Source organism: Coffea arabica, chromosome 2e, assembly GCF_036785885.1.
Source record: "Coffea arabica cultivar ET-39 chromosome 2e, Coffea Arabica ET-39 HiFi, whole genome shotgun sequence".
Lineage (NCBI taxonomy): Eukaryota > Viridiplantae > Streptophyta > Magnoliopsida > Gentianales > Rubiaceae > Coffea > Coffea arabica.
In genome coordinates, this window is record NC_092313.1 from 19,264,117 (window position 1) to 19,287,344 (window position 23,228).

Sequence of the window (23,228 nt, forward strand, 5' to 3'; positions counted from 1 at the left end):
AACTTATGATAATGATATTATTAGTTATATGTATTATATGATATTTATTAGTATATATAATATAATTGATATTATTAATTATACTAATAATTATATATGTGTACTAATACAAATTATTAATTGGTTATACTAAATTTACTAATACATTTATACTAAATCCCTAATTACACTTAATACAATAACATTTTTTTCTTAAAAAAAGCACAAGCACAATAATGAATTAATGATTGTATTTGTGCCAAGAGTGAAAACTTGACTACATTAGTTATATTTATTTCATCATGTTGGATTGTATTCAAATAATTTTGTTTGATTGTTTTTATAAGTTTCAATTGTAAAATTACAATAAATAATAATTTGATGATGTGTTGATATTTTAATACTTGATTATTTGCTAAAATTTAACCATAATAAAATTATATAACAAATTTTTATTAGCCCCGCGAGAGCACCCGCGAGGGAAGCGGGGCGGGACGGGGACGAGGCGGGGGGAGCGGGGGACGGGGGATGGGGCGGGGGCTTGGGGAGTTTGTAGGCAGCGGGCCGAGGGATGGGGGAGGGGTCCCCAACCCCAACCCCGCCCCGTTGCCATCCCTATTTATAGAGAAGGATTTTGTAAGTTTTCAAACCTCAGAGGAGGTGATTGTAATTGTTAAAATTTTCAGGGGAGGCTTCTAAAATTATCCCTATCTTATGCACTAGAATAAAATGAAAAATTCAAAATAGTAGTAGTAGAGGAGGATTAAAGCCTTGCTTATCCACACGGGATCCTTACTGCCACTTTTCCAGTGACAATTCAATGCTACTTCTATATTTATGCCAAGTGTTCTGTTTATTTAATTTGTCATGTGCTATTTATTTAAATTTTTTTTACCATCACGTGATAAGTGAATTGGCACTGGATTTGACACCGAATAGTGATATAGAGGATCCCAATTGCTAATTTCGTGATCAATCCTGAATTTCCGATCAGTTGGGATCCTCTATGGCACTGAGGATCCCGTGTGATTACAAAGTAGGTCGCGAACGACGAATGTTATATTGCTACTGCTGACACGGAAACATGCAAAAACACCCAACGCTAAACTTAAAAAAACTTTCAAAGCACATACATACACACGGATCATGGATGGTGTAGTATTTACCGTTGATATCATGCAATGCAATAGGAGGAGGTCTTATAATCGTATGCAGAAGAAGTTAACGGAGATTCAATGCCCAGAACTTGAACTCTACTCTTCTTCTACATGAGGGCAAATGGTGTACTCCTCCCTATCTTCACCATGCGGTTTTTTTTTTTTTTGACTTCTTGTGCATGGGATCTGCAGCAGAACTTATCCAAGATCACCATTCAACCCCCGAGATTTTTTTTTTCTTTTTTTTTGAAGGAACCCCCGAGATTCAAATGTTATGAAACCCTCCGGTAGGAGATGATTTATATGAAATTAACCCCATTACCATGGTCTGGGATTCGTTTCAGTGGAAACTGGAAGTTTGGTTCATTTGTTTCACAGATAGATTCTGGCTCATGCATAATTCAGAATGCCCTGGGATTTCTCCTTAAAACATACCCTGAGGCGGTGAGCTGGTAATGGTAAAGATGGCAATTCATTGTCATCCAAAGCGTCATGCCTCAATTCATTCATTTTAATTACAGTCACAATGAATGACAACTTTCTTTCAGGATGAGACCTGCAGCAAACAGTTATCAACCCTAGTCATCGACATTCAAAGACACTTTCAGCCAAAAACAACAAATTGTTATCCTTATATGGTTACAGCCCTTCCAACTTTCACGCTGAGCAATAAATGTTCTTCTTGATTCCTACTTCAGCATAATGTCAAGTAGACAGCTATTATCTGCATGACAAGCATAACAAGCAACCAAGAAGCAGCAAATCTGTATTTACATGATATCTACAGACCCGCTTGCAAGATTTACTAGGTCAAGTTAGAAATAAAGTGAACAAGGCACACCGGATAGCCTTATAATTCCTCGGAAAAGGGGAAACAAAAACTTTGCTTAACAATCAGGACATCCCTAAGTATAAAAAGTCAACATGCTCAAGCTCATCACGCTCTTTGTTAAACTGCTGTCTGGTACGGTTCCTGATGTTTGTCTTCCATCCAAGTCATATTTACATTGGAAGTGATTTCTGAGGTATTAGCAGGTAGCAATTCAATCAAAATGCAGTACAGAGGCTGCCAGCCTTCATGTTAGAGGAACATTCCGCCTGCATTGGCCTAACAGGGTTCCAAAGCCTGCTTCTCTTTGGCTCTGATATCCTTACATGGGAGATTGCCACAGCAAGAATATCAACCAAAGCAGAATCTTCACCTTCAAGCATCTTTTCTGAAGTATAGGAGGAAAAAGTAGGTCTAGAGTCATCATAGAGTGAGTTTAAAATTGTTGATCTGTTTCTCTCCGACTCTACTCCAGTATTAGCAGTCAACTGTCTTGAAGTCATATTAACCTGTTTTTTCCTACTTGGCAAGATCTTATGAGTCTTCATTGTGGATTCAGTGTAGAACAAAATCCATGGATGACCTTCAAAAATTTTTTTAAAAAATGTATTAAAAAAAACGCATGTTAACAAATATCTGAAGAGAAACAAGACAGTTGTTTGTTAAACAAACTTCATGGAGACAGATCAGAAATTTAAACAGCTACAGCACCATTAATTTCTTATGCTTTGTCCAAGAATGCATTTTAGGTAGCGAACATTAAGTTCATGAGTTTAGAAAGCTCTCTGTGTATTTCTGTTACAAAAACACTACCAGAAACTTGATATAGTATGATAGACTGCAAATTCCCTACATGAAAATTTCACATTAATTCAGAAAAAGGCTAGACAATAATACACTAAGACAAGAAGGAAGTTTCATTAAGATTAATTCATTTCAATGCTTATATGAATCCACATGTCCCTGTATTAACTATGGCTATGTGGCCGCAAGCAGCAGAGTTGTAAATTGATCAATCAAAAACCAGAAATTTCGGAACAATAAAGATAGTTTCATCAAAAAGTAACTCTTTACCATGTTCACATGATTCTAGATGCCCTTAGACATACGCATAGAAAACAACTTCTTAAACCAAATGACTTATTTCTGTATTCCAAAAGGTTTACATTATCACTCTTTTTCCCCAGATATCAGATTTGCTCGTCTCATTATAAAATCTCAAGGTTTTTTTGGTCATTTATATTACTCACTCAGTACTTCTGCTGCAGTAAATCTATTTGAAACATCCCTTGTCAACATGCAGCTAAGGAGATCACGAGCAGATGGAGACACACATTCCCAGACTCCACCAATAAAGTCAAGGTTGTCCTTCTTGATAGCCTCAAAAACGTTTTCCAATGAATCACCTTGAAATGGCAAAAAACCAACCAACAGTGCATGAAGGAGGATGCCAGCACTCCAAATATCTACCTTTTCCGAGTAGTCACCCACCAGAATTTCTGGGGCAACATAAGCAGGGCTTCCAACTACACCAGTCAAGCTCTGACCTATTACAAATAAGGGCCCTCATCAAACCAAGAATATTTTAGAAGTTGAATGCAAGAGACTAGCACTGCAGTGAATCAAATTCTCATGTAAAGTAAAAATCAACATATATGAAGAGACATAGATGGACGGAAAAATGATATAAATGGCCTACTTAAAGTCTGATTGAATAAACCACTTATTGGGAGGTCATAAGGAACCTGTCTACTGCTCTAAATAGAGCTAGACTAGAAGAAAATTACCCATGTTTAAGAACTGGATTGCATTGACCAGATTATGTCTTCAAGCAGGTATAGTCTACAGCAAAGTCAAACGTGCTCTTTTGGCAAATAGATATCTGCAACATAGATTAGCTAAATTGTCACCCCACAATATTTAAGCATTGCAGGAATCTTATTTTTCCGCCTTTTCCAGATCCAAGTTACGAAAATCCATGTTGTTTATCCATCCAGAACTCTTCCATTTAAAGTACCACATTCTGTGTTTTTTATTAATAATCCCCAAACCTAATATGAAAGTGGTAGAACTAGAAGAAGAAAGAGCAAATACTGTAAACATTCCACGATTAATCTAGATGAGGACTAACATATGATATAGAATAGGCACCAACTATAATCTACTTGTCCACAAAAAATCACAGCACAAACAAAAAATAAAGAGGAAAACCATGTCTACAACAACTTAAGCAACTATAAGTGCAAATGAGGAAATTGTAATCACCATCCACAATTCTCACAGCCAATCCAAAATCTGCAAGCTTCATCTGTCCAGAGCTTGTAAGCAGGATGTTCTCAGGCTTTATGTCTCGGTGAACAACACCCATCTCATGGCAATATCTGATGACCAGAATCAATTCCTTAATTAAAATAGCAGCTCGCTGTTCAGAGTACCGCCCTTCATTGGTCATCTGATCAAGCAACCTTCCTCCTGAGCAAAGCTCCATAACCAGATGAAATGACTCAGCATCCTCGTAAACAGCCTTTAACGTCACAACACCTGGATGCCCAGAAAGATGCTGCATAATTTCTACCTCACGATGCACAGTCTCCTCCCCCTTCTTCAAAGTCTTGCAAGCAAACTGCTCCCCACTCACTTTGCTCGTACAAATCATCACATATCCAAACTTCCCATGTCCTATAACTTTCCCTAATTCATATTCCTGATCAATCTTCTTCTTCCTCCCCAACTGAGTGGCCGAATCAATGCACCCAATTTTCCTTTTGAGTCCCCTAGCTGGAGGGTCCAGACAAGCACTACCACCACAAGGAGGAGCAGTGACCACTCCAGGAACTACATTCAATCCGGCACCAACATCACCTTTCTCTATAAATTCCTTGCACTTCCTCTTCCTCCTTGAGTAATCTTTCAATGACAAATGAGAGAGAGATATCTCTAGCGAAGTCAGTGACAGTTCTTTTTTCCTAACAACTAAAACCTCCGCCCCTTTTCTCTTCTTTCCCAAATACTCCATGTTGCAACCAGAAAAGCCAAACTTACAAGGCTCCCTGGAACCATAAACAGCTACCCCTTGTACAACCATTCATTTCACCACAATACCTCAAAAATCTTAGTAAAAACCCAAAAATTAAATAAGAAATAAGTCAATTACTCTAAAGGCAACGTTACTCCCCATAATAGACAGGATCCCGGCAGCAATCAGATAAATATTTTATCAATCGAACATTAGCCCAAGACTGAAAGTCGAGATTTTTATATCAAAATCTGCAATTTTCACCAAAAGTGTATCAATCAAAACCCAATCCAAACCCCAAGAAAATTAGTCCACAACAAAATTCAAAAAAAAAAAAATCTAACCAGTAAACGTAATAAGCCGTTTGTCTTTTTTCTTCCTAACCATCTGCCCAAATAATTCATGGACCACAGACATGGATATGCTGCTTCTTTTCACACTAAAAATCTGCAACAAACAAAACCACAAAAGCCCCAGAAAGTTTAATCCACAGATATTTCAGAGTAAAAGAACGAAAATTAGCAAGCTCAATAGAGTAGAGCCTGGAGAGACTTAAGTAGGATACAATGACTGAAGAATGATCCAATCATGACTGTAACACCAGTATATATAGCTGTAGTGTGTAGTCGTAGAAGTAGATCTCTGTTTTACCTTCATAGAGAAGAAATATTGGTGAGGAGTAATCAAAAAAAGGAGCCCCCTTTTTCCTCTTTCACTCTCTGCTATTTGGTGAGGAAAAAGGAAGGACCCAGTAAACTGTACTGCATACTTGTGTTGCTGCGTGTACAAAATACAGAGAGAGACAGCCACACGTGACGATTTTTTCCGCCAATTGCCGTTATATAATTCGCGGGAATCTGCTGATTTTGAGGCTCATGATTCTGCCATGCCACCACTGGTTGACGGCTTTGATCAACTACGTGGGTCCAATCCAGTTTGTTAGTCATTTCGGTCAACTACCTTCTTGACAAAGTCATTTCTTACTACTGGTCACTCGGCCGGTCCGATCCCCCCATGCTCAGATTGGGCTGCTGCCTTTTTTTTTTTAAAAAAAAAAAATTATTTACTCGTGAAATTTAATCAAGAATAAGTTATCAAGAATAAAAACAAAATTTGATGAGTTTGTTTGGATTGTTATCTTGTGAAGTTTTTATAGAAAAATGTACTGTAATAATTTTATACATATAAAATAAAAAATGTGTTTATAGAAAATATAAAAAATTTTTGGAGAGAAATCTCAATCCAAACAATAATTTTGATGTTATAAATGATAAATTCTTGCACAAATTTAAGTATTTTAAAATGTGGAACACAGATTATAATCATTTGCCATTTGATTAGAAAAGAGTTCATTTACATGGACAGTTAATTGTAATTTAGATTTTTTGACAAGCATCCAACGAATGCACATTGGAGAAATCCTTTCGAAAGAGACCGATTGAGCAAGTTCAACGAACCTTTTATTGTTTCTTATCATAAAATTGGGTGGCAATCGTTATTTTCAATATGATATTGTAAATTGTAATTTAAAGATGTTTCATCAATGATAATTGAGATCTTGGACTAATTTTCGTAAAGTAATAAGTAACGGATTAATTTTATATACACTGACAGTATACTATCATCATTCATTACATAACAACTAATATAAATTTAAATTTTATATACGTAGTGTATATAAAATTGATTGATAAGTACTGCTCCCCGCGATTCAAAAGTGAACATAACATCTTTGTGTATACTTTAAATACATGATTTTTTTTTCCCCGAAACGATAGAAATTACTTTAAATACATGATTACTGAATACAAAATGTAACCTATAGTTCCTGAATACATGATTACTGTCCATAAGGATTGCTAGGATTCGTACTTGATGCAAGTTGATGCAGATTAATCCCCCTTCGACAACTGTATTTGTAGTGAGTTTCCTTGTCTATTTTGGAAAAGCTAGGACCGTTGTCCACTTTTATGCCGTCTCTTTGCCGGTAAAGATGAATGAACGAGTGAGTGACGTACACGTTCATTGATGTGATTACATAAGTGCTACATGTGGCAGGTTGGTAACAGTTGTTCAAATTGTTCGCTTCAAAAAGTAGAAGAATACTTGCCAGACAATGGGTTTAACCCAGACAGATGCGTCAATGCTTTTCCAGTGCCTCACTCCTCGAACTTGCAGAGTACAAAAACGTCAAATAGCACAAAAACGTCAGATTAGTGGTAAAGATCCGTCCAGAAATTCGGCGTGTACATTTATTACTTGGCACCGCATCTAGCTCCTAAACTAATTGCCAAATGACACAAAAACGTAGAAGGCCGCTGAAGTCTACTATAATTCCATCAAATTGTCACACCCCTTTTCTGTCAGAAGCATATGCAGAGTAGCAGCTCTCTCAGTCAACCCAACTTCCACAAAACCCCCAAGAATTCTGTTGCAGATGGTGCTATCAAAATCTGTAGTTGTCGATTGCTTCCACTGATCAATGATATCTCTCACCTCTTTCAAGTGCCCAAGAATCAAATAGGATGAAATTATGCACGCATAGTTTCGACCAATCATTTTTTGCTTCGTCAATATCAAAGACTTCCAAATCTGATCAAGTTTATCTTTGTTTCCTAAGCCTCCATACAGGATAATTAGGAAGTCATAAGTTATCCATTCTCTCTGTGTGATACCCTTCTCGCTTTCGACTAGAGAGTTGAAATCACAGTTCACAAGGTGACCTGAGCTAATGTAAACCTTTACAAGGTTCACATACCTCAACCAACTTTCACTAAAACCAGATTGAATCCTCATTTCATCAAGAATGTGTCTCGCCTCATCAATGTTGAGGCCTGCAGCAGATGAACTTACTAACAGATTATAAGTAAATAGGTCCGGTGCAACCTTCTGTCGCTTCATTTCTTCTGCAATAAAGGGAATCTTCTCCAGTTGCCCAACTGACATGTATAGTGTCATCAACTCATTGTAAGTGAGTGCACTCAGAGAAAGGTTTGATTCCTTTATCCTGTCAAAAAGGTCCTCAGCCTTCTCTGTGAGTTTTGATGCGGCATAAGAGTGAAGAAGAGCAGTATATGTCTCACAAGTTTTTGCAGAGGGAGGAAGACCTTCAAAGTAACGCTCAGCAGCATCGACGCCAAAGACTTTGGTCATCAAGTCAATGCAGACAGCATAGTCAGAGTCAGATAGTTCAAACTCGTCATGTGCAACCATCCATTCAGATATCTGCAACATTATTTTCAGATGCACGTGAGCATTTACATAGAGGAAAAAAATAAGAATGATGGACAACGCCTATGAAGATGAGCTAAGAATTTTCTTCTCCATGTCTATGTGGTTGGATGCCAAACAATGTACCTAAAGCCTTCTCTGATGCCAAGAGACATATATATTACGAGAGATAATTCATGAAAAGCATCCAAGAGTGAGAGAATGTGCAAAGAAGATGAAATCATCTTAGTCCTAATACCTCAATAATCACAATTCAAAATGAACAACTGAGGCTACAACCAACTAAGATAACATGTTTTTGCAATTATGGTTACTTTAAGGGTAAAAGGATTTGAAGAACGATATTTTAATGAACTTCAGCCTGTGTGTGGTCTTGCAGTCAGTTTAAAGCAAGAACCACAGAGCGACTACTCAGAGTAGTATAAATCATATGACCTAATACGCGAGTTCACATGTAATAACAGTCTAATGTATGGATCTGATAAAACAGTATAGCTTTCCTATTTTCAGAGTTCTCAAAATGAAGAATACACATCAGGCAGATATGCTAAACAAGAAGGCAAAAATAGGACCTTGTGATAATAATGAACCACTGCCCTAAAATCAGTCATCTCCTATTGATCATCCAGGAACAAAAAAGTCAGGCAAATTACCCATTAGGTGGAACTTCTGAATGGCACATTATTCCGTCATAAATGATTTCTTTAGGGCCTTAAGTTGCTTTTCAATATCAGGGGGAAAAAAAGCCTTGATGAGGTCCTTATCCTGTATTTTTTATAGGTTAAATGGTAAATTACCTCTTTGACATTACAATACTGCATGCCTGCCAACTTGAGCTACCTGCTTAACATTCTGTACTATTCACTGGCTCTGAACTTCAATGTAAAAGGTAAAAGTGAATTGAGACCAGCTAGAGAAGGCACGAGCAATCCAGTTAAATAAATCCTAAGAAACATCTCAACTTCTACGTTCAATCCCACCCTAATGGTTATACATCTGGTTCATCGATTGATCGATCTATTAAATGAATATAATGCCAATGGCTTCAACTTTACAGATGGAATTCAAGTGCTCCAGTTGGTTTCTACCTATATGATGCCAACGCCGCCTTCAAATTCATATCAAATTCCCCAGAATTACTAACCACCCTTTTCCCATTCAACAAATGGACATCAATCAAACCAAGAAAATAGAAAATCAAACCCAAAGTTTCTCTCTTTACACGACTAAACAAAAAATGCAGTTTTTTTTTTTTTAAAAAAAAAAGAAAAGAAAAGAAAAGGGGAAACTTTAGGCAGGCTATTAAAAAAAGAAGAAGAAAAAGGGGGGATGGAGCCTCGAGGGCGTGCTTATAGCGCTGAGATTTACGAAGGTCTTTGGAGATTTGACGGAGGTCGGAGATGGTAATCCTGTTGCCCTCACTAACCCATCTATGGAGGACATTGGTGGCGCTTCTTTTGGGGAGCCTAAGCCTCGTTATTCTACTCTTCAAATCATCATTCGTCGTAGTTTCTGAATAAGAATCAGAACCCTTCTCCTCATCTGCTTGATCACATGCTACAACTTCAACTTCGCTTGTAGAAGGAGAAGGAGTAGAGAAATATCGCATCGCAGTCGTCCTCCGCCTTAGTTTACTGCAGACAAGAAATTTTTTATGGGCTAATTTTTTCAGCAAAAGGGATGGAAAAAGGATGAAAGGAAACTGAAATACAGATGGAGATGGAAATTGTTAGTTGTTACCGAGCCATAGTGAGGAAGATGGAGCGGGCGGCCATGGCAGCTCGCTTCACTGCTTGCTAACAGTTGCCCATGAAATGAACTTAACAGAAAACAATTCTAATTAAAAAAAAAAAAAAATCAAATCATCATTTTTGTTGGTTGGGTTGAGCCCTTGTTGGACTAAAATAATAGAATAGAAAAATTGAGAGAATAGAAGAAGCAAAACAACAGTCTGTCAGAAGTGGGATTTGAACCCACGCCCTCTCACGAGGACCAGAACTTGAGTCTGGCGCCTTAGACCACTCGGCCATCCTGACTTGTTTGAGAAGTTCGCTTGAACAAAGAATATTGACGTATTACACCGTTCAGAGCCTGAAATTTAATGCGCAATCTCAAGGAATGACCCTATTTCCTCCGTGACTTCTTTTGTGTACTCATAATTATTAGGGATAATTTCATATACCTCCCTGACAATTTCACCAACTTTTCCTGAAGTTTGTAAAATTACACAAACTTCCCCTAAAGTTAAGGTTTTGATAATAAAATTAGTCCAATTAAAAAAAATTAACATTAAAAAGTACTTTAACGAGAAAGATGAAACTACAATTTGGATCTGATTCGAAGCAAGAACTTCGTAATTTAGATATATGCAAATAGGCATAATGACTTTAACGTGAAAAAAAAAAAAGATACTGAAGTATGTAGAGTATTAGATTCTTGTTGGAGAATTTGCATAGATGTGACTATCCCAGTTAATTTTTTTATCCTTTAATTTTTGGTTAGTTAGATTTTGCAATATCCTCTTGGGGAGTGATTTTCCTTCTATCGTAGACCAATTTTACTATTTAATTCAAATTCAGGGTGCGGAAAGTCAAAACAAGGACTGAAGTTAGAGGTTGCACTTAATGAATGCATGACCATTTGTAAGTTGGTTTCATCTACTGGGCAGCGGGCAACTTGTGCCGTAATAAAAAACTTAGATAAAAAACAAATATTTGTGTGATTGTACAGAAGCTTGAATTTCTTCATTTTTCATTGTAAGCACAAAAGACAGCTACAATGTCCCAATTCAAGCAGATAACCTTCAAAGCAGCCCTTCCTGGAGTAGAAGCCACAGGCTTCCTATTCACAAACACCAACTGAAACATGTATGGTATGCCACTAATAACGCCAATGATTCAAGTACAAACGGACCCTAATTCTACTTCCTTCTTCTTTTTCTTGATCTCTTGGAGTTCGCCGTAGAAGTAAGAGAGGAAACCCCAAAGAGACAAAGCAAGAGAAATTCCTTTTTCAACTGGGAATCTTTCATGGAAGAACAATACCGCTAAGGACTCTGTCACCGGCAGCAGAGTAGCAATTACGATACCAGAGAGCAATGCTGAGACAAGAAAAGTGACTCCAATGGCCCCCAAGAGGAAGAATTGCCACAAAAATGCGTTTGATACCAGCGTTGCATAGTATCTTGATTGTCCAAGCTCAAATTCTCTTGCCTCTCTTGTAATTGCCTGCAACATCAACCAGAAAATTCATATTTCCAGTTAATTCAACCACAAAAGCACAATGCTTTGATGCTAAATACGCCTTGATCTATGTAGATAAATTAATGCATTATGTACAGATAAACATGTAGAGCTAAAGAGAGAGAGAGAGCCCGCGAAGTCATGGTTGATAAGCATTCCTACAGTGCAGAATGCAGTTGCAAAGAAGGATAGGACCAACTGCATCTCCATGACCAGAGAATAAGTGATGACTTGCTTAGCTTTCTTGCAAGTTAGCTCCATCAGCGGCAAAACAAATCCGTATAACGCAGATGCTCCAAGTGTCATAAAGAAACCAATGTAGTATTGCACGTTGGAATCATGAGCAGGACGATCGGTGCTAGAATGAACTACAGCACCAAGAGACAATAAAAATATTGAATTGATGATAAAAGGTGTAAACTTTTGCTTAACCAGGAGGAAGGCAAATGCGGCAGTAAATGCCAATTGAGTGGCAATTATAAGAGCAGAGGTACTGACAGGAAGGCGCGAAACGCCATAAGCAGCCAAATAATCATCCACCCCTGTTAAAAGGCCAATAAAGGCACAACAAAGGAACAATCTAGGCTTGACAGACCAAACTTTTGTTGCAGGACCTTCTTTGCTTCTACGATAAGCATAAGAAATCAGGAGTGGAAACAAAAGAAATGGCCAACCAGCAGTTAGTAACCAGCATGAGAACCAAATTCTCTTGCCTCCTTTAAGAAAGTAGAGACGCTGAATCAAAGGACCACCACAGTTGCCGAGCCCCAACATTATGCAGTTCAATATTATGAGTGTTCTCTTCATTGTTTTGTTTAGTTTGTGCTTTTCTTCTGGTACATGACTGCTTGGAACATCAGTCTCCATCTCTAAAGATTGAAATCTCTCTTTCTATTTCTAGAGCTGCAACTGGTTACAAGTATGAGTTGTAAATGGCGTATGACATGGTTAATCCACTGACTAAGGAAACTGGAGAAACTAAACCAGGATAACTTTTTTCTGAAAAGGTAAACCGGGAAATGCAATGTACACTACCACCGTAGGATGAATGAGTTGCAATCAGGAACTTATACTACGAAGACAACACTCAAGACCTGTCATGCTATAAAGATCCAACATTTATAGTAATTTCAAAGTGGAAAAGATTGATTGACACAGGTACACAGACATCTCTTTGGTGTTGATCCGGGAAACTTAAACTTGGCAACAGTTAATGAAATTGAAAAGGTTATTGTGGATGGGAAAATCCAAGTTTTGAATTAACTCAACAAGCTAAAAAAGGGCACAAAAGAAAAGTTCAAAAGGAACAAGTTTGAAGTCAGACTCATGGAACAATGCCACAGAACAACAAGAGCCCATCTGCAAGGCAAAAAATTTATCATATCCAACTAGATAGCAGGCCCCCGGCGAGACAGCAAACCGCTGATTCACACACGGAAGACACAGCAAAGATGCCTCGGGCATGTTTGCCATACAAATTACAATTGTGCATAGAATGATAGAATTCTTAAACTTGATTCCCCACAAAAACATCAAAACCAAATCTGCTAAAAATAAAAAATGGTGATGACCTGATATGCATGCATCATGTAAACCGAAATTAAAAACCCACTAGAGTGCATGGTTCAAAGTCGTGGTCGCGGTCGCGGTCACGGTCGCGGCCCGGAACGTTCCACATCGGTTTCGGCATATCGGTCGCGGTCTCGGTGAGACGCAAATTTTAAAGTATTTAATATTCTAAAAATTATTAATAATATAAAAAAATATGCTAAACAAAAATAATAAAAAATAGCAAAAGAAATGGCCAAGTCAATCCGTCACGGTATAACTCGGCTGATTTCTCATCATGACTCGGGATAATTCGGAGTGACTCGGCCGAGTCAATCCGTCGCGGTGACGTCTCGGCCGATTTCTCGGCTAGTCAAGTATTTCGGTATCGTTTCACCACGGTATCGTATCGGTAAGGGCCGAGACAGTGACGAGTCGTTTCGGTCTCGGCCGAGACTTCGAACCATGCTAGAGTGGGCCTTAACGAATTAATCGAACTGGTTTATTAATTATCACTTGCCAAATTGGGGATGGCTTAAATCATCAAGGCGTTAACCTTTCAACCTCTAACAAATAGACAATCTGAATCATCCGACAGATGTTCAGTCCGATCACCCTGTAATTAAAGTCAGCTGAGGCTAATTAATCAATTTAAGCCCAGAAAACCAGCTGCAACCCTGATATACACACACACACACACACTCCTAAAAATTACCAAAATAACGAACTGGACTGGAAGGCATGACATTAGCAAGAAACATTAAGAATTAAAGTAACTGAGAGTGACCCGAGTAAGAAAAAAGGAGAGCAGGACTGAAATTGAAGCATAGAAAACCTGAGTTGCTTGGGAGAATAATAATTGAAGCAGCAGCCCAAATGCTTCCGGACGAAGAAGTAAGAAAGCAGAGTGAAAGAGTAGTAGTATTATTATAAGGTGCTGAGTAGAATCATTGGACCGAAGAGGGTTTCAACTTTTCATCATTTCTATATATACCACACTCACTATATCCAAAACGCGTTGTCACCGTGCAGATTGCCCAAGATTCCCACACCTCTCGGTGCCAAAAACTCAAAAGAGCGAGTCTGCCGAGATTCCCACGGCATATATACAAAGTTTGTTTTTTATGGGTGAAAATATAGAGTAATATATATACCAGCAACAACGTTTATTTAATTTAATTTTCCTTTCAAAATAATTCTTGCATGCATGTAACCAAATATGAGTCAGTACTCATCAATTGAGCCGGCCGGGATCAGTTCCACTTTGCACCATTTTTCTTTTCACTGTTAGAATTCAAGCCAAGAAAAACTCTCAAGAACCATTCCCTCTCCCTTGAGCCACCCCAGAGACTAAGCCATAGTACTAATTATTATTCGGTCGGGTCTTTCTTTGGGCTTTGTTTAAATCATTGTACATTTTCTTTATAAATCATCACACGATCCAACAGCACACAGAAAAATTTGTAAAGACGAGGGATGAACTAGCTTGTAGCTAGTCTCACTGAGGAGTACAGATTGAGACCTTGACTCGATCCAAGCAGGATTTCCCATCAAGTTTATTGCCTTGTTGCATCTCCAGATACTCCCTGTACTTCATTGGAGCGTACAAACCTGGAATTTGATTACCATGACCGCCGGTCAGCAGGGGAGAGGCCGGGGCAACACATGCGTCGAATGATGGACCATTAACCATGGCTATGGAAATTCTTTTCATTTTGTTATTCACCACTGCTCTGTGCAAAATACTCTTGTATTTCCCGTTGCTCACTATCTGTTTCAATTCACGGGCAATTATATTGGTAATGGTAATAGATAATGAATTTAATCTCGTTCCTTTATAATGAATTTTTCCTTGCAACACAACTTTTGATTAAGAACCACATATAAAAAAAAAATATATTTTTTCCTTCTATGTATAATTGTATAGAACATAAATATGTTTTCATTTCGTGCGGGAAAAAGAATTTGTTAGGGCTGGCCCAGGAAATAGACAAACTAAAGTTAGCACAAATTAGGCGGTATAACCGACCATATAATAGATAGGTGGTAGATACCAACCATATAATAATTAGGCGGTAAAATCGACCATATAATGACGGATAACAAAGCAAATAAAAGACACAGAAGATTTACGTGGTTCGGTCAAATTGACCTACGTCCACGGACGAGGGAGGAGCAATATTTCTACTATGAAGAAGAAATACAAAAGACCGTAGGAAAGTGGTTCCTAGGCCAATAGGCACTTACAAAAGAGTTTAGAAAATATTCCTAAACTCAAAACAAGAGAGCCTAAAATATTTGATTGAATGGACTAAATGACTCAAGAAGCTAATAGCCCATATTACTCTCTTGAGTTGTGCACCTTAAACCTTCATACGCTTCCCTATTTATAGGAAAACAACGGAAGGCTTTCCTTGGCTGCCATCGATGTGGGATGGAAATGTTTGCCACACAAGTCAAGCCGCAATGCTTGACAATTCAACAAATGCCAGTAGATGCACCTGAGTCTACTGTGGAAGATAGTTCAGAAGAAGAGGAATATTCCATAGCCAGAGATAGACAAAGGAGAGACATTCGACCATCACAAACATATGCAAATTTAGTTGCATATGCTTTATCTGTTGATTTGTTGAATTGTCAAGCATTGCGGCTTGACTTGTGTGGCAAACATTTCCATCCCACATCGATGGCAGTCAAGGAAAGCCTTCCGTTGTTTTCCTATAAATAGGGAAGCGTATGAAGGTTTAAGGTGCACCACTCAAGAGAGTAATATGGGCTATTAGTTTCTTGAGTCATTTAGCCCATTCAATCAAATATTTTAGGCTCTCTTGTTTTGAGTTTAGGAATATTTTCTAAACTCTTTTGTAAGTGCCTATTGGCCTAGGAACCACTTTCCTACGGTCTTTTGTATTTCTTCTTCATAGTAGAAATATTGCTCCTCCCTCGTCCGTGGACGTAGGTCAATTTGACCGAACCACGTAAATCTTCTGTGTCTTTTATTTGCTTTGTTATCCGTCATTATATGGTCGGTTTTACCGCCTAATTATTATATGGCTGGTATCTACCACCTATCTATTATATGGTCGGTTATACCGCCTAATTTGTGCTAACTTTAGTTTGTCTATTTCCTGGGGCAGCCCTAACAAACTGGTATCAGAGCTGGTTGTTATATTTTGCAAGACAGGTTCATCTGGTGGGGTCCGTCCATCCTGTGGGGCCCACTCATCCTGTGGGGTCCGTTTATCCGTGGGCTCGCTCACCTTGTGGGATCCATTCATCCCCGTGGGGCCCGCTTATCTCGTGGGGTCCGCTCACCCTGTGGGGCTCGCTCACGAGACTTGCATATTTGTTTAGCCAGTTTTTTGAGACAAACTTCACGTTACAGATTTTGTGGCAACAATGACGATAACAAAGATGGTTGTCGAGAAATTCGACAGGAATGTCAACTTCGGAATGTGGCAGCTCAAGATGGAGGCCATTCTTGTTCAAGACGGAGTTGATCTAGCGATTCACGGAATCGAGAACAAACCAGAAGATGTAAAGGATGCGGATTTCGCCGATATGGATAAGAAGGCCAGATCCAGCATAATCTTAAATCTCTCCGATGAGGTATTGCGTGAGGTAGCAACGGAGACTTCGGCCAAGGCTATGTGGGATAAATTGAAAGCCTTGTATATGAAGAAAACAGTCGAGAATCGGCTATATTTGAAGCAGAGTTTGTACATGCTTCGGATGTCTGAAGGTACATCTATACTCTCCCATCTTGATAAATTTGATTCCATTATTATGGATTTGGGGAATATAGATTCGAAAATTGATGATGAAGATCAAGCCCTATTACTTTTGTGTTCCCTTCCCCTGTCTTTTAAGCATTTCCGCGATACTATGATTTATGGAAAGGAAACAATTTCGTATCGGGAAATTAAATCTGCATTAAAATCTAAAGAGCAGATAGATAGGGACATTACTGGGGAAACTAGTGGGAGTCAAGCCGATGGCTTGTTTGTTCGGGGTAGATCTGAAAAGAGAAACACAAAAAATAGAAGTAGATCCAAGTCCAGACATAAAAATGTGGTGTGCAATTATTGTAAAAAGAAGGGCCATGTTATTTCTGATTGCTTTAAATTGAAAAATAAAGAAAAGCAAAAGGGAAAATTTGTTGAGAAAAATACTGAATCCGCTGAAGCTAGTATAGCAGCTGATGAGAATGATGGAACTATTTTCTGTGCAACGGAAAATAATTTTAGGTCTAACAATGAGTGGATTTTAGATTCGGGTTGTTCGTATCATATGTGTCCCAACAGGGACTGGTTTTCAACATATGAATCAGCTGAAAGTGGAGTTGTCTTAATGGACAACAACGCTGTTTGTAAAGTTGTTGGCAAAGGAACAATCCATATTAAAATGTACGATGGTATTGTGAGGACGCTCACAAATGTTAGACATGTTCCAGATTTGAAGAAAAATCTCATCTCTTTGGGCACTCTTGAGTCTATAGGGTGCAGGTATTCAGGTGGAGACGGAGTTCTCAAAATCACTCGAGGTGCTCTTGTTGTTATGAAGGCACACAGATCTGGTACTCTATATATTTTGCAGGGATCTATTATTACAGGTGCTGCTGCTGTTTCTACATCAACTTTGTCTGATTCTGATTTTACCAAATTATGGCACATGAGATTGGGGCAAATGAGCGAGAAATGCTTATCTATTTTATGCAAACGAGGTCTTCTTGGTAGTCAAAGTATTGGAAAGATGGGACTCTGTGAACATTGCATTTTTGGAAAGCAGAAGAGAGTTAGCTTCCAGTTGCCGGCAGTTCACAGGACCAAAGGAACTTTGGACTACATTCATTCAGACCTCTGGGGGCCTTCTCGTGCTCCTTCTAAAAGTGGTGCCAGGTACATGTTGACTTTCATTGATGATTATTCAAGGAAAGTTTGGGTCTATTTTCTTAAGCATAAAAATGATGTTTTCCTAACTTTCAAGCAATGGAAAGTTTTGATTGAGAAACAAACAGGAAAGCATATTAAGCGGTTGAGAACAGATAATGGCATGAAATTTTGTGGAGGTGAATTTAATGAATTCTGCAAGAATGAAGGAATTGTTCGGCATCACACCGTCAGGATGACGCCTCAACAAAATGGTGTGGCTGAACGTATGAACAGAACTCTTTTGGAGAGAGCAAAATGTATGATCTCCAATGCAGGGTTGACAAACGACTTTTGGGCAGAGGCGATCAATATGGCCTGTTATATTGTCAACCGTTCTCCTTCTGCATCTCTTGATTTCAAAACTCCTGAGGAAGTTTGGTCAGGTACTCCTGCTGATTACTCCAATTTAAAAGTTTTTGGGTGTCCAGCATACATGCACGTGAATGATGGAAAATTGGAGCTTAGGGCTAAAAGGTGCATTTTTCTTGGATATGCTTCTGGAGTGAAAGGATACAGATTATGGTGTCCTGATCCCAAATCCCCAAAATTTGTAATCAGTAGATATGTTACTTTTGATGAATTGTCTATGTTATCTCCTAAGAAGGAGTCTTCTAGTCCTTGTACTACTGATAGTACACAGAAGCAGGTGGAGCTTGATATTGGCAGTTCTGGTCCTTCTCAGACCAAATCTTCTATTCAACAGAATTCACAAAAGCGCTGGAGGAACCTTAAAAGAAATTAATCCCCTCAAATTGAATGATTGATGATTTTACCTCAAGCTGGTCACCGGTATTGACCAGAAAAGAGTTTGGAAGCGCATTGACATTAACCCATGTCCCATTGTGTTGGATTTGCAGCCCTCCCACTCCATTTTGTAGGAGAAGGGTGAGGAGACCATGATCCGAGTGCGGGGCTATGCCCATTGCTAGCTCAGGCTGAGGACACGGCGGATAGTAATTTGCTACGTATATCTGCACACCTGAATCGAAATCCAGTAATTTTGCTATGTATCCTTCTTCTAGACCAAGGCTTTGTGATATTCCTCCAAGCAATTCCCTCGCGACTCCTCGAGTTCTCTTGGCGTATTCCTCCAAAAGTTCACTACAGCAGACCATCGCCCCAACTACCGCTTAGATTCCAAACCATTTACGGTAATTATATTAAGAAAATTACTGTTGATTGCAAATTTACTTTACTACTTAATGATTATAGTAATTATATTAAGAAAATTAAGAAATAATAAGTGAATTTGGACTAAATTCGATCCGAATCAGATAGATATTAACTTCACATGTATTAGTCCGAAACTCTGAATGTCTTACTAACTTAGGTGTGAGCTAAGCCTGAATTTATTAAATCCCGCCTCAGATGACTCAGTTTACCACCCTAGTTTGTGATGCAAGCAAATATTTTTTTTGACAAATAATTCCTATCCAAATAATAATTTTAACCGACTATACTTAACTACCAGTAGTTTTTTTTTTAATAAACCATTTTTTTTAATCTTCTTATCCCTATATATGATCCCTTCGTATTGTAGTATTTCTATCCTCGATTTTAGGCACTTTTGCAACTCTTTAAAACCTAAAACCATACAAACAATTGATTGAGTTTTATGGTACATGTTTGTAAGTTTCAAAGTTACATTGATTGAGTCTTTTGTCTGTAAGTTTTGAAGTTGCATTTATGTGATGTTACAAGTTTCAATTTTTTTTTTTTTTCTGTTGATCAATCAGCAGAGGAAAACACACACTAATCCCAATCTAACACATATTAAGAGAAGGCCCAACTGACCATGGATGTCTAGAAGTAGAGAAATCCACTTTTAGACAAAAGGATTGCATTATTGCACATTCTTTAGATTTGATAGAAGTCTTATTACTACAATCCTTAGATTTAATTGCGAAAGGACTAGCTAAAAGTGCATTATCCCAGTCAGAAAATTTAAATGGTCCACTAATTGTGCATAATGTGTGATTAACGTCATACTCCACCCAGCACCCACTTAAAAAAGTGGGTGTTTTCGGATCATGCACGTCAGCAACCCAACCCACAATGGTTATGGTGCCTACCCAATCCTCTTGATTTCGTCTAGAAAACAAATTTTGTCAAGTCACACTCAAAAACACACATGATTTAAACAATAATAATAATAGTGGTAGAGAATTCACCAGAAATACTTGCCTTCGTACCAGCATTATTGGTGCTAAGAAATTGACAAATGGTTGGCGATAAATAAAGGGAAAACTGCATAGTAATATTTGCATATCCAGAATCACGGAAGCGTTTGCCGAGGCACACTGATGTTTTGAATTTTGACAAATTTATGAACTTAGAGATTAAAAATCTTTTCAATTATGCTAGTTGACCAAATTACCGTAAGTTTTTTTTTTTTTTACTAAAAAAAAAATGACATGAGTCGTCCAGATGGAGAGAATCATATGCACCTGAAAACTCTGGGGCTACGAGGACAATGAAAGTCAGGATGGACGAAGACCTTGAGGAAGTCCCTCCACAAGAAGATTTGCTCTTTGGAAGCATTGAAGCTGGTGCCATACCTGATGGGATCCAACACATGCTTAGTTTCATATCCCATCTTTTCCTCCTCCGCCAAGTTGAAAAACTCGTTGGTAACATCAAATATGGCATTCATCAGACTTTCTGGTATGCCATGATTCACCACCTGCACGCGCTGTCACATACTATATAGTATCACCCAAACCAAACCATGCACAAGCATGATATATTTTGCAGTCCTACTAGAAACAAAAAGGGGAGTCAGACTATCCAGAATTTCAGGTGTCCTGCCCCTACCAAGTAGCTAGGAATCCAAATTCTCAAGTAGAAAAAAAAAAAGAAGAAGATAAAAACCCCCGAATAAGAAGTAAAGGGAATGATCCAGCAGCAGTTACCATGAAGAAGCCCCAATCTTGGCATGCTCTTCCAAGGTCACGGATAGCTTGAAGACGCTGATCAGGATTGTTGGAGCTAAGGAGTGAAAAATCGATGACGGGGATTGAAACTTGAGGGTCTGAAGCAATAGACTCATGGGGGTGGGTGTTGAAGTAAGCATAACTAGAAGGGATGGAATCGAGGCCTGGTGATTCTGCTAGTAGTTTAACGCTTGAGAAATTATCTCGGGGTTGAAGCAGTGGCGCCACTGATGAGGTCATAGCATAGCTTCAGTTGGGAGGGCAACAATTAACGATGAGGTGCCTGGGAAATTTCTCTGAGTGGAAACTGATGAATTGGGAATGGATTTGTTAAGACTACTAGCATTCTAGTACATGATTGTTTGGTAGTGGTTGGTCTTTTTAATTGACGCCGAGGGCAACGAGACCCCTGATCTTTGTGCTTTTTATCTTTTTCACCCTTTTTTTTTTGGTGTCTTCAAATCCTTAAGTAGGTAGCTCAACAAGAAAGTTTTAATGAATCGAGATCAGCATTCGTTTTGGCATAAAAAGTCATTATAATCTATTCTTTCACCGCGAGGGGAACTGGTTTGGGATTGTATAAGCAATTCATGTAATCATTTTCTAATGTGATAATGTGAGGAGATGGCTCTTGTTAAGACGAACTCCAATGGCTTATTTTTGATTAGTTGAACTTAACAACCATGCTCTAAAAACTAAGCAAATAATGATGATATGCGATTACGTGAATCCCTGCTTCATTATATTAAATGGTGCCTCGAGCTGTTAGTATAAAAGATCACACAACAGAGATAATTTGAACTTTCAAACTAAGTAAATAAGTCACTCAAAAGTATATGACCAAACAAAAGTCCTGAGATTTTTCAAGAGAATTAATCAAACTCAACAAAGCCGAGATCCATGCAAGAAAAGACAGGCGGAAGGGTGAAACTTCGGCTGATCAATCACTGGTAGAAAGTGAAAGGTACGGGAGCAATTTTACTATTCTGATTAGTATACTCCTAACACTTAGAACTCAAGGAGACAGAGGCACGAACCAATAGAACAGATCCTGTTCAAGTAAGGTCGTAGCTTACTCCTAACACTACTAAACTCCCAAATATACTTAGTTAATTTTTTTTTTTTGGTCAACATGAAATTCGTACTTTGAGCTTCTCGCAGTTAGAGCTGTTAAGTTAGTCAAGTAGCTCGAAAGCTCGTTAGAGCTCGGCTCGTTAAGGCTCGAGCTCGGCTCGTTAATTTTGGTTAACGAATCGAGCTCGAGCTCGAAACATGCTCGTTTAGTTAACGAGCCGAGTAAGCTCGACTCGTTTGATACTCGAGTAGCTCGTTAGAGCTCGTTAATGAAGGGCATATTTGTCATTTTAGAAATCAAAATTATAAAAATTAAAAATTATAGGTTTTTATTAAGGTTAATTTTCACGAGCTCGAGCTCGAGCTCGTGAAGCTCGACTCGTTTGTGATAAACGAGTCGAGCTCGAGCCACATGTACACTTAACGAGCCGAGTTCGAACACATTTTAAAGCTCGTTTTCCTAACGAGCTCGAGTCAAGCTCGGCTCGAATTAAACTCGAGTCGAGCTCGGCAGCCAAATACTCGGCTCGACTCGGCTCGATTAACAGCTCTACTCGCAGTTGTCTAGCTATCATATTACTTAACTCCTACTTCCTTGGTTTTGGTTATTATTATTATTACTGCTATTATTTTGCTAAAACATGGAATAATAATTATTCAGTTCAAATCAATTTGCCCCTAAAGTGTAAATATGTAGAGACATAGTATAAATAGATTGTGGTGTAAAAAACTAAAAAAAGAATTATTTTTTCGTCAACTGGTTTGGAATGGAACTTGTAAGTCCCGTGGTTTGGAGGGACTAATACAACTTTGAGTGTGCTCCAAGAGTCATTTCTGATGAAATCCGGACCGTCGGAGCCCTTCCCTCCTGTACTTCGTTGGACCATAAGCAGCTGGAGTTTCCGACAGTAGTGGTGCTGGGGTATTGAAGAGGATTGATATTTATGGAAACGTTAATGAATAACCCAACACGAATTAACTCATTAATGTCGCATGCTAAGACTACAACATTGACTCTTTTTTTTTTTTCTGGTACGAATAGAATATTGACTTTGTAGTCAGGGTTCACTATGTAACTGTTCATACAAAAAAGTCTACGAAGAATAGCTCATATAGCCACCATAAAAGGGGTGAAACTTTCTAGTATATTTCAACAAAAGCATAATAGTATTTAGTATCCAAATGATGCAATGGAACCTCAATTGTGCTCGTCAAAAATCTACAAAATTGAAATTGAAATAAGAATATGAAAAAAAAATAAAAAAAACAGTTATGTAGATTTAGAAAA

At 38.3% G+C, this 23,228-nt stretch overlaps 3 protein-coding genes and 1 non-coding gene across 8 annotated transcripts; all 4 read right to left on the reverse strand.

Annotated features, from left to right (window-relative positions):
- Nucleotides 1-1,705: 1,705 nt before the first annotated feature.
- Nucleotides 1,706-5,738, reverse strand: LOC113731642 (serine/threonine-protein kinase PEPKR2). Of its 3 annotated transcripts, none has more exons than XM_027257015.2 (5): nucleotides 5,633-5,738; nucleotides 5,326-5,428; nucleotides 4,231-5,232; nucleotides 3,216-3,512; nucleotides 1,706-2,548 (listed from the first exon to the last, which is right to left on the reverse strand). In XM_027257015.2, the coding sequence occupies exons 3-5, from the start codon at nucleotides 5,048-5,050 to the stop codon at nucleotides 2,184-2,186; spliced, it is 1,482 nt and encodes a 493-aa protein (XP_027112816.1). In that variant the 5' UTR covers nucleotides 5,051-5,232; nucleotides 5,326-5,428; nucleotides 5,633-5,738; the 3' UTR covers nucleotides 1,706-2,183. The 3 variants fall into 3 exon arrangements, with proteins under 3 accessions (XP_027112816.1, XP_071935712.1, XP_071935711.1); XM_072079611.1 differs by lacking the exon at nucleotides 5,633-5,738 and adding an exon at nucleotides 5,547-5,570; XM_072079610.1 differs by lacking the exon at nucleotides 5,633-5,738 and adding an exon at nucleotides 5,534-5,557.
- A 953-nt stretch (nucleotides 5,739-6,691) lies between these two features.
- On the reverse strand, nucleotides 6,692-10,111 carry LOC113731641 (pentatricopeptide repeat-containing protein At5g09450, mitochondrial-like). Its single transcript, XM_027257013.2, has 3 exons — nucleotides 9,953-10,111; nucleotides 9,549-9,846; nucleotides 6,692-8,206 (listed from the first exon to the last, which is right to left on the reverse strand). The coding sequence occupies exons 1-3, from the start codon at nucleotides 9,985-9,987 to the stop codon at nucleotides 7,310-7,312; spliced, it is 1,230 nt and encodes a 409-aa protein (XP_027112814.1). The 5' UTR covers nucleotides 9,988-10,111; the 3' UTR covers nucleotides 6,692-7,309.
- Nucleotides 10,112-10,164: 53 nt separating this feature from the next.
- Nucleotides 10,165-10,248, reverse strand: TRNAL-CAA (transfer RNA leucine (anticodon CAA)). Its single transcript has one exon. It is a non-coding gene; the product is annotated as a tRNA-Leu (tRNA).
- A 640-nt stretch (nucleotides 10,249-10,888) lies between these two features.
- LOC113731638 (2-oxoglutarate-dependent dioxygenase 19-like) lies at nucleotides 10,889-21,245 on the reverse strand. 3 transcript variants are annotated; one of them, XM_027257011.2, is made up of 5 exons: nucleotides 20,846-21,245; nucleotides 20,381-20,616; nucleotides 18,707-19,034; nucleotides 14,525-14,773; nucleotides 10,889-11,439 (listed from the first exon to the last, which is right to left on the reverse strand). In XM_027257011.2, exons 1-5 carry the CDS (start codon nucleotides 21,104-21,106, stop codon nucleotides 11,110-11,112), a joined length of 1,404 nt encoding a protein of 467 aa, XP_027112812.2. In that variant the 5' UTR covers nucleotides 21,107-21,245; the 3' UTR covers nucleotides 10,889-11,109. The 3 variants fall into 3 exon arrangements, with proteins under 3 accessions (XP_027112812.2, XP_027112811.2, XP_071935713.1); XM_027257010.2 differs by having other exon boundaries at nucleotides 20,381-20,625; nucleotides 20,846-21,244; XM_072079612.1 differs by lacking the exon at nucleotides 14,525-14,773 and having other exon boundaries at nucleotides 20,381-20,625; nucleotides 20,846-21,240.
- Nucleotides 21,246-23,228: the final 1,983 nt, after the last annotated feature.

What these genes read in the sequence shown, in the direction of transcription:
- LOC113731642 (XM_027257015.2), bottom strand. Translation starts at nt 5,050, where the DNA reads ATGGTTGTACAAGGGGTAGCTGTTTATGGTTCCAGGGAGCCTTGTAAG. An exon ending in GGCTGTGAGAATTGTGGATG is followed by an intron (nt 3,513 to 4,230) that starts GTGATTACAATT and finishes TATTTGTAATAG; the next exon opens with GTCAGAGCTTGACTGGTGTA. An exon ending in TACTGCAGCAGAAGTACTGA is followed by an intron (nt 2,549 to 3,215) that starts GTGAGTAATATA and finishes AAATTTTTGAAG; the next exon opens with GTCATCCATGGATTTTGTTC.
- LOC113731641 (XM_027257013.2), bottom strand. Translation starts at nt 9,987, where the DNA reads ATGGCCGCCCGCTCCATCTTCCTCACTATGGCTCG. An exon ending in ATCTTCCTCACTATGGCTCG is followed by an intron (nt 9,847 to 9,952) that starts GTAACAACTAAC and finishes TCTTGTCTGCAG; the next exon opens with TAAACTAAGGCGGAGGACGA. An exon ending in GCTATAAGCACGCCCTCGAG is followed by an intron (nt 8,207 to 9,548) that starts GCTCCATCCCCC and finishes ATAATGTTGCAG; the next exon opens with ATATCTGAATGGATGGTTGC.
- LOC113731638 (XM_027257010.2), bottom strand. Translation starts at nt 21,106, where the DNA reads ATGACCTCATCAGTGGCGCCACTGCTTCAACCCCGAGATAATTTCTCA. An exon ending in AAGATTGGGGCTTCTTCATG is followed by an intron (nt 20,626 to 20,845) that starts GTAACTGCTGCT and finishes AGTATGTGACAG; the next exon opens with CGCGTGCAGGTGGTGAATCA. An exon ending in CGTAGCCCCAGAGTTTTCAG is followed by an intron (nt 19,035 to 20,380) that starts GTGCATATGATT and finishes GGTCTGCTGTAG; the next exon opens with TGAACTTTTGGAGGAATACG.